This window comes from Vigna unguiculata, chromosome 8, assembly GCF_004118075.2.
Source record: "Vigna unguiculata cultivar IT97K-499-35 chromosome 8, ASM411807v1, whole genome shotgun sequence".
In the NCBI taxonomy this organism is placed as follows: domain Eukaryota; kingdom Viridiplantae; phylum Streptophyta; class Magnoliopsida; order Fabales; family Fabaceae; genus Vigna; species Vigna unguiculata.
The window spans coordinates 36,664,388-36,679,129 of NC_040286.1; the positions used below are offsets into that span (position 1 = coordinate 36,664,388).

At 27.3% G+C, this 14,742-nt stretch overlaps 3 protein-coding genes across 3 annotated transcripts; 2 read left to right on the forward strand and 1 right to left on the reverse strand.

The window, feature by feature from the left end:
• The first annotated feature begins 322 nt into the window (after nucleotides 1-322).
• Nucleotides 323-5,388, forward strand: LOC114193197 (grpE protein homolog 2, mitochondrial). Its single transcript, XM_028082916.1, has 5 exons — nucleotides 323-612; nucleotides 1,622-2,140; nucleotides 2,214-2,381; nucleotides 4,094-4,222; nucleotides 5,023-5,388. Exons 1-5 carry the CDS (start codon nucleotides 484-486, stop codon nucleotides 5,110-5,112), a joined length of 1,035 nt encoding a protein of 344 aa, XP_027938717.1. The 5' UTR covers nucleotides 323-483; the 3' UTR covers nucleotides 5,113-5,388.
• Nucleotides 5,389-5,550: 162 nt separating this feature from the next.
• LOC114195173 (uncharacterized protein At4g26485-like) lies at nucleotides 5,551-7,011 on the forward strand. The gene is made up of 4 exons (XM_028085564.1): nucleotides 5,551-6,211; nucleotides 6,304-6,502; nucleotides 6,584-6,927; nucleotides 7,007-7,011. Exons 1-4 carry the CDS (start codon nucleotides 6,070-6,072, stop codon nucleotides 7,009-7,011), a joined length of 690 nt encoding a protein of 229 aa, XP_027941365.1. The 5' UTR covers nucleotides 5,551-6,069.
• An 858-nt stretch (nucleotides 7,012-7,869) lies between these two features.
• LOC114195174 (putative pectinesterase 10) lies at nucleotides 7,870-11,166 on the reverse strand. The gene is made up of 5 exons (XM_028085565.1): nucleotides 10,943-11,166; nucleotides 9,627-9,786; nucleotides 9,313-9,540; nucleotides 8,264-8,502; nucleotides 7,870-8,110 (listed from the first exon to the last, which is right to left on the reverse strand). The coding sequence occupies exons 1-5, from the start codon at nucleotides 11,164-11,166 to the stop codon at nucleotides 7,942-7,944; spliced, it is 1,020 nt and encodes a 339-aa protein (XP_027941366.1). The 3' UTR covers nucleotides 7,870-7,941.
• Nucleotides 11,167-14,742: the final 3,576 nt, after the last annotated feature.

Below are 14,742 nucleotides of genomic sequence, written 5' to 3' on the forward strand. Positions count from 1 at the left end.
GTAACCTAATCACATGATCATGGCATGATATATAACAGTTATTTTTCTTTTTAATTTTAAAAGAATAAAAAAAATTTAAAAATAAAAATTTCATAAAATAACATATGATATTTAAATTGACATGAACAAAAATAATCAAATTAATTTTTTTTACAAAAAGTAAAAACCAAATTAAATAAAAAAAATAAAAGAATGAAAATAAACCAAACTCACAAATTGAAAAAATAAATCACTGATTACACCTAAAGAATCAGTAAGTAGTTGTGTTAGACGGTATAACAACAAATTTGCCTAGATTTCTATACACTAAAAAATAATGAAACTAAATTTCTATATACTGTCGAATTGCTTGAAGGACGTTTATACAGAAAGGGAATGCTTCATGTAACACTGTTTTCTTTTCCAGAAAGTTCTCAGTTTTCCCATCTATCTGTTTTCGTTTTCAGAAACACCCTGTTTTTCATTAACTCTTCTTCTTAAGAGATGTTTGTCCACAAGGTTTTGTCCCGTGTGTCCACCACCGTTTCCCGAACCTCTTTTCTCTCTGCTTCCAAAACTTCCCAACACTTCTCCAATCACTTACATTCCCTTATTCACCAATCTCCCAACAAGGTAATCTTCCCACACTTATCTAATTCTTAGGGTTTTGCCAGGGTTTTAGGGGTTTCCTCAAATTTTTATTGTTTGACCCTTTTTAACGCTTGTTGTTACTTTTACGTTTCTTACTACCGATTCCTTTCGTGGAGGTTCCGTGTCTCAAAATATATCCTAATTGGCTCGTTTTTAAATAATCGACGTTCATGTTATTTTTTTAGTTTTATTAAGGTTATGGTGGCTTGTGTTTCAGAAATTCTTTTTCATGCATTATAAAGTGTAATCCGGTTGCTTTGAAATCAAACGTTCAACAAACTTTTGTAAATGTCATTTAGAAAGAAAGAAATAATAGGATGAATGTCTTGTGTCATTTGTTGCTGTTGATTGTCCTATTTAGCCAGGGTTTTTTAATAGGTTGCGTTGTATCTCATTCTTCTTTTATTTAGCTTGTTAATTTTCATTAGTGGTTTGATAGTATGAAGATTTTAAAAATTGTTTTCTCTTCTCTGGAAATTTATTGGTTGAAATTTTTTTAATAAGTCATTCTTTAGTCAATTTAAAAAGAAAAAGTCATGGTAAAGGTGTATGGACTGATTTTTACACTGTCATTCACTCATAGAATAGTCATATATGGCAAGTGCATAGACTTTCACAAAAATTATTTTGATAGTCATTCCAATGATGAATTTTTTATTGGTTACTACCAGTGGAACCTTTTTATACGTGCAAGGCATAGAAATTGACTTATAAGTGTAACTTGTTGATTTTTTGATGTAGAAGCACTGCTTGAGCTTTTTTCTTATAATATTTTTCCCTCTTATTCTTGATCATTGTAGTTTTCTTAAAATGAAGGATTGATAATTCCTCCAACTTTGATACGAAGGATTAATAATTCCTCCATTTTTTTTTGTTCTTTTTTTTTGTGTAGAAGATATGATGAGAATTGACCATGCCGTCATTATCATTTTTTATTGAGTGAATTCTAGTTAGGCATTTTAAAAACCCCATATACTTTCTAATGTTCCAGTTGATTCCTGTTCAAGTCAATTTGTCACTGCTACGGATAAATTCATCATCAACTCCAAGATGTGGGTTTTTTTCATCAGCTTCAAGTGAAACTAATGACAAGGAAAAAGGGAAGAATATTAATATTGAAGATTCTACAAATGATAACCCTGATAAAGCAAACGAAAAGGCCAATAATTTTGAACAGGCCGGACAAGCTAAATCTGCAGATAAAACAGAGGAATCAAGTTCTATTTCTGATTCTCAATCTCAAACTGTAAAAGGAAGGAGGAGAGGTTTCAAACGAACAGCATTTTCTGATTCAGATTCAGATTCAGATTCAGATTCAGATTCAGAGAGTGAATATCTATCCAAGGATGATTTGATTAAACTTGTGGCTGAGAAAGAAGAACTTTTGAAGTTAAAGCACAAGGAGATTGAACAAATGCAGGATAAAGTTTTGCGTACTTATGCAGATATGGAGAATACCATGGAAAGGACACGACGTGAAGCAGATAATTCGAAAAAGTTTGCTATACAGGTCTATGTCTGAAACCTTTTTCTCAAATAATTTCCTCTTCAACCGGGTGCTGAGTGGTTTAAATATGATGTAGAATTTTGCGAAGAGTTTACTAGATGTTGCGGACAATCTGGAAAGAGCTTCCTCGGTTGTAAAGGAAAGTTTTTCAAAAATTGATACACCTAGTGACTCTGCTGAAGCGGTAAAACTTCTGAAAACACTTCTGCAAGGTGTTGAAATGACCGAGAAACAATTGTCAGAGGTAGAATGTTCTACTTTATGCGGTATCTATTTAAATTCAAAAGTCACAGCGAATCTATTTTTCAATGTTTTCTTTCTTCTCATTTTTATAGCTGATGTTTATTCCCATTTCTTTGCAGCTGTCTTATTAGTTCCTCATTTAAATACTTTTGTTCAGTGATGATAGCGGACTGATGGTTAATTGAGTGATGTGAGGGTGAGAGTAATTTGGTGGGACTAAGTGAGGAGGCTTTAGACTAAAGTTAGTGGACTTGGTTCAAATTCTGTTAGATTAGGGGCTTGTTTTTTGTTTTGGTTTCTAATGGCCTATTTTAGTTTAAAAGTCATAATCATGTTGGAAATCATTTTCTTATTCAATTTTGTTTTAATTATTTTGTGAATCATTGTATCAAAAAATAGCTGTGTATTGAAACTCTGGAAGCACTTCATTCATTTAATGATCACTAGATTGGAAATAGGTTATTTAGTTTACTTGCTGAATTCTCATTGAGTTGATGGGTATCTAATAACTAGAGAATTTGGGTAAGGACTTTATCACCTTCCCGTGCCATTTGATCAAAGAAGTGCGAAATAACATGCTGACTCTGTATGGTGTGGGGTTGAATAGAGTTCAAAGCTTTTTCACAAATGCTTGGAAAACAAAGTGATAAAGAACACCAAATATTTTTTGTCCCTAAACCACTTCCGGATTTCACAAGTATTCTTTAGTTTGCTACTCCTAGCTACAAATAAAGTTTGATAATGGTTCCAGGAAAAACTCTCTTAGAAAGTTGTTTGATAGAGAACTAACGTTACTAGGTGAAGGATATGACAATATGTTTCTCTCAGAGACTAGATGGTCTAGTTGACCATCTACCGGATACTACTTTATGTGCTTATGGATTTATGAAGACTCTTTCTTGCATGCAATTTTTGTAGTTTTTGTGTCCGTGTATCTGTTGAAGAATTTGTTCAATATTTGATTGTTTATTGACGCAAATCTTATTGTGATCTTTGATTTTGTCCAATATTTTGCGTTGCTAATCTTTTGTTGTCCAATACTCTGCTTCGTCAATCTTTTTTATTTGACGATATTTGTTATAAACATCAAGAATGGAAAATAAAGAACCGTTATTAGATATTTGTTATAAACATATTTATGTTTGGGATTAATCGAATATTTCCTTTTATGAGATATTATATTTGGACCAACGAAAGAACCGTTAATTGATGAACCATGTTAGGTTAAAACATAGGAAGACATTCTTAATGATTTGGTTTTAGATTACAATGGGTCCTTTAAAATTATAACGAATTTAATATGATAAATATGATGTTGGGTCTGGTCAAGATTTTTATTGATTGAATTTATTTGTTACACTTTTGCATGTAGGGGCATCCTATAGATTTCAGAACTGGTCTACCAGTTTGAGAATTCTTATTATATACAGTTTAATTAGCTATTAGTAATTCAAAACTTAATCTTATTTATTATAACACTTACGTGTATGGATCATCCACTACGTCTGGCTAAACTGTTTTAGACTAGACTATTCGGAATTAACAAAATGTTTCCTTACACAAGTTATGACTTTCAATAATATTACAAAAAAAATTGTCTCTTGAATTTTACTGTGGATTATTATGAGTTTGAGTTTGAAATAATAAATCTTTGTGGACTGCAAATTGTTTCATGCTCCAGCATATTGTAGAGCTAACTGCTAGTGCGTACAGGTACTTAAAAAGTTTGGTGTAGAAAAATTTGATCCTACGAATGAGCCCTTTGACCCACACAGACATAATGCTGTCTTTCAAATTCCTGATGGTTCTAAGCCTCCAGGAACTGTTGCAGCTGTTCTGAAGGTAATTTTCATAATTTTTAGGAAGGAACTATGATCTGCTTGTTCCTATTTTATAATTTCGTTTAGACCCTTAAAACTGTTGATACGACGTGTTATTTTGTATATATGAAGCATGGATACTAAAAGGTTGTTGGCATATCTGTATCATTCATATTTGATACTATTACTTCTATTATTATGCCGCATTTCCATTTTTGATGTTTTCGTACCTTTTCTATTTGAAAAATCTGAGATAGAGATCAATGTCATGTTCTCATTTCCGACCATTCACTTCGTAGGGAAGCATTTTCTCACCCTTGCGTATTGCATAGCTTACTTAGAAAAAATCTGGCACTGCTCTAGTCGCAGTGACTGCGGATGAATAAATTTAATTTGTTTACAGATATAAAATTATTATTTAATACATGTTACCGTAATATATGAATTTTTTATTCAAATAATCGTTTTTGCTTATGGGAGGAGCTAGAAATACTTTTTAACGTGCTTTCTATCATTGCATTGATTTCATGTTGCCCGTTGGTTCCATTAAATAAATCTGTTACCTACAGGATTTCAAGTGCAGTTACGCCCTTTCAATTTGCTGTGCAATAAGTTCTGGTTTGATTTTGTCGGTATTTTAAGGCAAATTTAGAGTTTTATAAAGCTAAAGTATGATCGTTTCCATTTTTGAATCAGAATCTATTTAATTGCATATTTGAAGAGACGTTGTCTCGTTCTTCCTTTGTTGGGCTGTTTACTTATTTACGGAAACTGAAAACATGAGCAATGAGTATAAAAGCTATCCTATGGTTGTGTTTGCAGGCAGGATACATGCTTTATGATCGTGTCATTCGCCCAGCAGAAGTTGGCGTGACTCAAGCAGTGAAGGATGATGATAATAAGGATTCATAGAAGTGATTCGAGTGGCTTCTGCTGAGTATCTTAGGAAGCTTGTAATTGTGATTTTCTTTCTTTTACATGAATATTTTTCATCCCTTTTATATGCCTGCAATTTACATTCTTTTCAACCAGTTAGCAAGTTTTTGTCATCAAAAGGGGGAACGGCAAATAGTGGCAACATATTTATTACATTTCTTAACAATTTGTTGTTTAGTAGAGCAATTATGTTACTGATATAAATTTTGATCATGTTTGGTGAGGTCAACATAGTGGCTGTTTCTTTCTGTATCTCCATTTTTTTTTTCTTCTTGCACCCTATATCTTTGACAAAATTACGGATTTACTCTTTCTTTCTTTTACTGTGTACACCCTGTATCAGCAATGGCGAACCGCTTCACCTCAAAATCAGAAATGCCAAATCCTATAACAATTTAAATGTGAATTGTTTTATCCGTATCTATATCTAGAAATTTTATCGGTCATAAACTTAAGAAGAAAGAGTAAGCATGAATGACAAATTTTGTGGTGCATTGTTTTATCCGTAGCCTCTAAAACAAACTTCAGTTATATTGCATGGACCCATGCCCAAAGTCTACACATATATGAATTCAATTAAAATTACTAAACCAAGAATGCACCACACTTTTTCTCGTTCTCCCTTATGAAATGGGATTAGTGCGCGAAATTCGATGCATTGAGTAATTGGAAAAGGTAAGTTGCATGCGCATATTGTTGGGAATAACACTTATGATTGAAAATACTCAGTAAACTAATCAATTGCAGTCAGAAAATGTTATGGAGACTCTTCAGTTCTCAAACACTACAATGAGGCAGATGAAAAGCTTTGGAATGCATCCCTCAAATTCAAAAGTTATCCAATTAAAGTTCATCTCACAATTGAAAACGTAAATCTTCCCTATATATAGCAGCTCGAGTAGATGTTTATTTTCATTGCCAATAGTTACCAAAATGGAAGAGAAAACGATAAAACACTACAGTAGCTCCCAGAAGATACTCCTCGTAGGAGAGGGAGATTTCTCTTTTTCTCTCTCTTTGGCCAAGGCATTTGGCTCTGCTTCTAACATGGTAGCAACTTCACTTGACTCCAAAGGTGTTTGAAGGATGTTTTTTCTTTTATTTCAAACTGTTTTACTTTTGATGTCTTTGTTTTCTGATTCTAACTTTCTTGTTGAAATGTTTTAGGTATTTTATTATGGAAATACCCGAGGGTTTCAATAAAGTTGATGGAATTAGAGGAACTTGGTTGCACCATTCTGCATGAAGTGGATGTTCATACTATGAGTGAACACCCGCTCCTCAAAACCAAATGTTTTGACCGAATCATTTTCAATTTTCCACATGCCGGATTTACCTATCGTGAGCATAAACTGTGTCAGATTGAGTAAGTTTTTATGTACAGTAAAATCGTTAAATAGAAACTTTTGATAATTGCAGATTTTGAAATATCTATATTTGAATTCAGGCTACATCAGAAGTTGGTATCTGGATTTTTTAAGAGTGCAAAAAAGATGATAACTCAAAATGGAGAAATTCATGTGACACACAAGAATGGTAATCCTTATAATAAGTGGGAAGTAGTAGAATTGGCAGTTGATGAAAATTTGCAATTGGTTGAGAAGGTTCGTTTTCGTAAACGGGATTATCTGGGCTATGTTAATAAGAGAGGATCTGGGAATAGATGCGACAAAACTTTCGCTGTTGGTGATTGCAGCACCTTCAAATTTTCCCATGCTTCTCAAGATAATTGTTCGCTTATTGGTTTGGAAGACTTATTTTCTTTGGTTGAGAAATTTCCAATTGGGCGAAGTATTTGGATATGCACGTACCTTCATTTGATGTATTTTTTTTTGTCAAATTATTGTTAATAGCTATTTGTCTTGTTTAGTGTGAGTCACACTCTCTTAAAAGGGTTAGCTATTAAGAGTTGTCACTGTAAAATACAAAATCCTAAAAATGGAAATTAAACTTCATTAGTTAAATTTTAGTTAATTTTTTTGTAAAATTTGTGTATATATTTGGTCCGAGGAATGAAATTAGTTATTATAAATTTTCATTTGGAATTTGTTATAATTAATTAAAAACTAATATCTCCAATTTTAGTTACTTTTTTTCCTAATTTTAATATGTAGAAATTAAAATGTATTGTGTTGGAAGACAGTTAAAAGTATAACCGTATAAACTACATCAGTAAATTTGTCTAGATCGTTGAACTAAAAAAACGATTAAACTAAATTTATAGTTATTACCGTATAATTGCTTCAAGCAAGTGATTTATTCAGACAAAGAATGCTTCATGTAATACCTAACCTTTTGTAATAACTTTTATTAATATCATTATTGTTTGCAAATCATGTACTGCACATTTAATAACTTTTACTTCCATCATATTTTTTGAACTTACTAACTAATTTTAAATATTTAGAATAAATTATATATATAAAAGATTGAAAGCTAATATAAATATTTTTGATGTTCTATTTATAAAAATTTATTATACTTTTTTATAATATATTTTTAACACTCGTAATTAATGAAGATTAAATGACATTCCCGTCTATAATATATTTTTAACACTCGTAATTAATTTGACGACTTTTTTGGGTAAAACAATAAAATTTTCATTGACTTGTATACATTGTATTCACTTCGTCTTTAATTGATATGTAATCTTCAACCGTTAATATTTTAAAAGTATAAAAGATATAAAAATCATAGAATACTCACTTTTATTTATATATAAAACACAAAATATGGTTCATATTGCAAATTGCTATATTATCATTTAAGCATACATAGATTAACAATGAGTAATAAAATAAATTAGGAGGATTGTATTGGTAAGTTGTCAACCCATCCATCCTTATTAATAAAAGATGCTAAAGAAAATTCTTCCATTTCTGAAGCATTTAGGGTTTTCATCCATGGAACACGCTTCGAGGTGTCAGCTCCTGCTCCTTCACAATCAACTTCAGCATAAGTGATTCCACTCCTACAACAATTTAATCACAAATCAATAAAAAATCAAGAACAAATACTTAATTTATATAAAATATCATTACATACCCAAAAAAACTATTTTTTTTAAACCATGGAATATATAATAACAACAGTTTTTCATAAGCCACGTATCATTTAAACTTACTCATTGCCTGCATAATGCCAAGCATTCCATCCTTGAGGAGTTACAATATCAGAAAAATATGTTTTATGAAATATGACTCTTGAATAGGCTTTCCATGCTCTTCCTAAATTCACTTTACCATTCCCTATAAGGGAACCTCCTTCAAAAACAAAACCATCTGGATCATCTGGTGAAGTTCGTCCCTGAGCTGTCACATACCCTGCTGAATGAAATCTTCCAATAACATTTATCCAACAGTTCTGCACATTATAAAAACACAACATCAAAAAAATGAATGTTTTGATTATAAGATTATCCACTACCATATATGTAAAATGAATTTAAAAATAAGAGTTAAACATGTTTTTAAATTGAAATTCGTTTATGTCCGAAACTTTGATAAATTTTGGTCATCAGACTTTAAAAACGAGTGGATGTAATCCTTTTAATACAATTACGTTAAATATTTTTGACGTGTCAAACATATTTTATGCTAGTATTCGAGTTGTTTAGACTGTTTGACATGACGTTCTCACTTCAATATCTGTAGGAAAATATGTGTTTTACACGTAAAAAAAAATTAATGTAATTAGGTTAAAAATGCTATATTTATTTATTTTTTAAAGTTTAGGACCAAAATGTATTAAAGTTTCGAACAAAGAAAAATTCTAATTTCGTGTGAAAGTTGAGAGACTAAAAACATACTTAACCATAAAAATAATTAATGTAAGTTACCTAATAGTCCTTTTAATACAATTACGTAAAATTTTTTGACGTGTCAAACATATTTTATACTAGTATTTAAGTTGTTTACACCGTTTGACACAACGTTCTCACTTGAATATCAATTGAAAAATGTGTTTTACCCGTACAATATATATATATATATATATATATATATATATATATATATATATATATATAATTAGGTTAAAAATGCTATATTTATTTATTTTTTAAAATTTAGGACCAAAATGTATTAAAATTTCGAATAAACATGAATTTCAATTTCTGTCAAAGTTACGAGACTAAAAACATACTTTAACTATAAAATAATTAATGTAATTTACCTCATAGAAAGATTGCCCACTACCATATATAAAGTCGATTTCACCTTCAATGTAACAATCTTTGAAGTAATGACGTCCCCAATGATCATACAGAGTGTCTTGATAACCTAAAAAACTACAATTATAGAAGAAATATTTATCTCCATGCAGTCTTGCTGCATTTGCTTGTTCGATTTTGCTTCCCACGTTGTAAGATTTGTATCTTTTATTCACCAAATTATATGAGTTCTGCAGATACATAACATTATATCAGAGACTAAAGAATATTGAAGAACTATGAAAATATTTGTTGTGTAGTTTATTTATGCGTTCACCTTGAAAGTAATGCCACTTGCAACCACATTGGATGCTAAAGAAGTAAACGTAGCGTTATGGTTTATTGATCTGTGGTCTGCGTAACTTATGGTTGTTGTCGAATTACCCTCTCCTTCTAAAATTATACATGATTTTTCTCTCGGAATAGTAACCCTTTCTCTGAATAATTATAATATGAACATGGTTATATGATTATAGAAATGTCATGAGAGAAAAAAATCACAGTAATTTATCTATTAATACAAGAAGGAAAAAAACTGAGATATTCAAATATATTGCATATATTAGAGCCATACTATTAAACCTGAGAAACCTGCCAGATTATATATTTACATTCTTAAAGTTATATGATATAAAAAAATTAATTTTTAAAATAATTTTATTTTAAATTTAATTTGAAAAAAAGTGGTGTAGCAAGTCAATCCTTTTCGACTTAGTTTTTACCCACCAATTTTGACATATTATGTGCACTAACTATTCATTTAAATTTGTATTTATTTAAATTCACATCCTCTCTAAATCTGTATTTAGAAAAAGAAAATTTTCAGATAAATAATTTTATGACTTTATTTTCATAAAAATCATGTAAAGTTATTTGATGACTATTTTCAATTCGTTCTCATGTAGTTGTCAATTGACCATTGTGATAGATGTGACGAATGGTGAAAAATACAACCTTAGCTTGATTTAACTGATCAGATGATAAATGAGGAAAATCTTTCAACTCACTTATAATATCTCATATAACTCACTCATAAATGAATCTTTCAACATGAGTCCTTTTATAACATATCTTATGTAATTCATATATCTCATATTTTCAAAATTTCTACAAATTTTCGACAATCATAATATTTAATTCAGTAATTATATGACCCATAATATTCCATATTACAATAACTCATAAAACTTTATAAGTTCGCATCCCAATAAAATCTACATCAAACGTCTAAGATTAAAATACAAACTTAAAGCAAATGTTTACTGTATTGTTTAAAACAAACTAATGAGTTAAAAATTTCAATTCTAACCTAAATAATTTAACCTATGAGTCATAATCTACTTTGTAACTTATGTAAGTTAATGGATTAAGTCAACACAAAATCTTGGTACGAGGCATATTGTTGGAGAGATTTTTCCACTCTTTTTTCATAATGGTATCCTAATCTTATTTATTCAAGGTAAAACCAAATTAAATGTAGCTATATACAAAAAGATTATGCCATGCATGAAAAACATTCATTGTATTTTCATAACAAAATTCTTGTTATCGTTGATTAAATTTTGATGTTATAAGAGTATGATTTGAACTTACATGTATAAGCCTGCTTGAATATGAATCTTGATCCATTGGTCATTGTTAATTTTTACAGAATCAATGGCTTCTTGAATTGTACTAAATGTTGCGTCGCCTTCTTTACCAACAATGATAGTTTCTGTAACATGATTTCCACCACAGTCTGTGGCTTTACCAACACAAAAGAAACAACTAATCAACAAGATTGGAAGAAAACTCATCATTCTAGAGAACGATTCCATGATAAAATGTTGAAAGCATAAACTTCCCTTTTAATACCAAAAAAAAAAAAAAAAACGTGGCCAAAACTATTTCACTTTTCTTTTTGACTTAAAGAGAATGTTTAATTCATTAATTACTACTTCAAATTATTTTCAATATTTTAATTTAATTTCCCCTCACAATTAATAATTCTCCTAATAAAATGTTAACTATCACAGTGCATTTATATGAAAGAAGACAATGGATCAATGAATATGGGCTGTTACAATAATTAAAAGAAAACAATGTTCACTAAATACATTTATTACTTTATTCAACAAACGTGGCTATTGAAAAAGTCTAAATGCTGCTAATTCCACTATTTCAATCTTTTATCTAAATCTATATCACTACACATTTATTTTATTTTATTTTTTAAAATATTTACGTTTACTTTTATAATTATAACAAAAATAATTTTATTATTTTTACCATAAAAAAATAAATGTCATGCGCAAGAACAAGTGTTTCTACTAATTTTAATGAAATGTTTAATTATTTTCATTTTAGATTTATTGGATACCTTTATATAAATTTTAATTATTATAATTAAGAGTATATAACATTTGAAAAATGATAGTAAATTTATAAATTAAAATTTTAACTATGTGGTTCTTGATTTTTAAAACTAACTAAGTCAGACAACATTAAATCAAAATGAATAGAATTCACATTATACTAAGTTGAATGGAGTCACATTTAACATACTCAAGTCAATTCCACACAAATTTGTATATAAGATGAGAGTGAGATTCATATTCAAGCTTGTTATTGTATACAATACTTTGCTAATAAATTAATGATAAATTGAAAATATTAGTCAACTATAGATTATTACATTAAGACATTAATAGATTAATAAATTAATATTCATTGATTTATAAATTAATAGATTAAAACAATCAATAGATTATTAAATTAAAAAAATTCAAGAACAAAATAAAACTTAAAAATTAAAATGATTTTTTTAAAATTGAAAATTAGAACAATACAAAATTCATAAATTTAAGATATTAATAAATTAACATTAATAAAATAATAAATTAATAAAAAATATAATTGAAATTGAAAAAGGAAAGTAATTAAAGAAATTAATATATTTATAAATTAATACATTATTAAACTAACAAATTGAAAAATAAGAAATTGATAAATTTAAAAAAAAATTAAATTAACAAATTCAATAATTAACAAATTCAGAAATTAATAAATTAAAAAAATTGATTGATTAAAAAGTTGATGAATTAAAAAATTTATATATTAACAGATTAAAAAATTAATGCATTAAGAAAAACAAATTAATGAAATATAATTTCACATATTGATAAATAAAAAAATATATTAACTAATAGATAAGTTATAAAATTGATAAATGAACAAATATAAATTATGTAATTGATATATTAACAAAGTGATATATTAAAAAATTAATAATTTTAAAAATAAACAACTTAATATATCTATAAATTAATTTATTAAAAAATAATACTTTATAGAAAATTAATCGATAAAATATTGATAATTAACATTATCAATTCAAATATTAATTTATAAAATATAAATTATTGATAATGAAAATAGTTTTTATTATAAATAAAAAGTTATAATTGATTTTTAAATCGATAATTAAATTTTTTTTTATTTTAAATTGATCACTAATATTAGTTAATAAAATTTTGATTAAAATAAATTGATTTTTTAATTATTTAAATATATTTGTAGTTATTAAAATTTATTATTATTTAAGAATTTTTTATAATGATAAAAAAATGATAGTTATTTGTAAAATTACTTGCATTGTTGCCTGTCTAAGTCAATGTGACTCAGTACTAAGAGTGGCAAGAAACGTTTATCAGTTTTGATATGTTAAAACAAACAACTATTAATTAAGAAAATTCAGAAAAGAAAGAAGACATATCTAAATACTACTAGATTAATTAATTATTTCAAATTATAAATTGAAAATTATAACAATTATACCTTTATCAGAAGAAGAAGTAAATGTTTACACTAAAAGTTTTACAAGGTTAAAATCAAATTTAATTAATTTTGTTAAATTAAGAAATTTGAATCATGTAGTTTAATTTCCTGTCACAATGGATATACTTCTTCATCTTTTATCTCTTATAATTGGAGTTGTTTAAATGTGATTATTATTTGACTTGTTATATATGTACCTTAGTTCTTCTGTCAACATCATCGGAATTAACTCAGTGAATAGCTAACTTAGTTTCGAAGTGATGATTTTGTATACCTACTAACATGACAAATAGCTACATATATATTTATAACCAAGAGAAAATTTAACTCAATTTATTTTTTAATTTATTAATCACAATGGAAAGTCTTTCAAAAAAGTGAAGAATATTCGTCATGGGAAAATTTGAAGTGTTAAAATCCTCTGTCAAATAAAAATTATTGATAATTAAAATAATTTTTAAATATGTCAATATAATGAATCGATATTTAAATTTGTGATTAACATTAATTATTAAAATTTTAGCTATTAAAGAAATTGATTTCTATTTATCTATTGCATATGACCTTAAATAACATTTATTTCTTTATATTTTCATTTTTATTACTTTTACTTGAATTTTCATTTATTAAATTTATATTTGTATTAATTATAACTAGTAAGTATTTTTGTATTCACGTGCATTATACTTGACCTTTTCCTAGGCATTTATTAAAATTATTAAAATATTTTTTAAAACTATTCATTATTTTACAAAATAAAAATAATAACAGTAACGAAATGTTTAAAATATTAGTTATGATTAAAATTCAATAATTAAAAATCAATACCATATATCACTATATTAACTAGACAAAACACATGGCACATATATAATTACATTTTTTTATAATAATGAAAAATAATAAAATTATTATTATAAAATTAAGTAACTTTGGTAAAGTTATTATAAATAGTTTTTATTTATTTTGTAGACAACTAAAAAAAACAGTTAAATTTAAAGAAACAGTCATTTAAAAAATAAAATTAATAAAATAATTATTTTAAGAAAAATAAAATATTTGTTTAAAGCGTAAATCTGGAAAAGATATCAAATAGACGAGTCCTTTTATATATAGGTATAGACAAATCTATAAATATTAAATTTTTGGATTATTAATTATTTATACACCTTGCACTTGTTACTCTCTTATTTTAAATTGGTATTAAACGTTATTTAGTTATTTGGAAAGTATTATTGTCAAAATTTAAAATATGACATGTGTCAAATTGTTTAAAAGATGTTACATGTCAAAAATTTAAAAGATGTCACGTATTAATCAAGAAAAATATCAAAACAAAAGATGACAGATTTTGACATTTGACAATTTTTCAAACTCCACTAATGTCAACTTAACAATAATAACTACATAACATTTTTTTTTTTATTAAAAAAACTTAACTAAATGAAAAAAACTTATAAAACCCAAAACAAATCATAGTCTAAATAGGAGAACCAAGTTATTAGTTAAGCAAGATGGTTAATATTGCATACAACTATATTTCTTTGTTGATTTTACAAAAGTTATCGTAGTGTTCC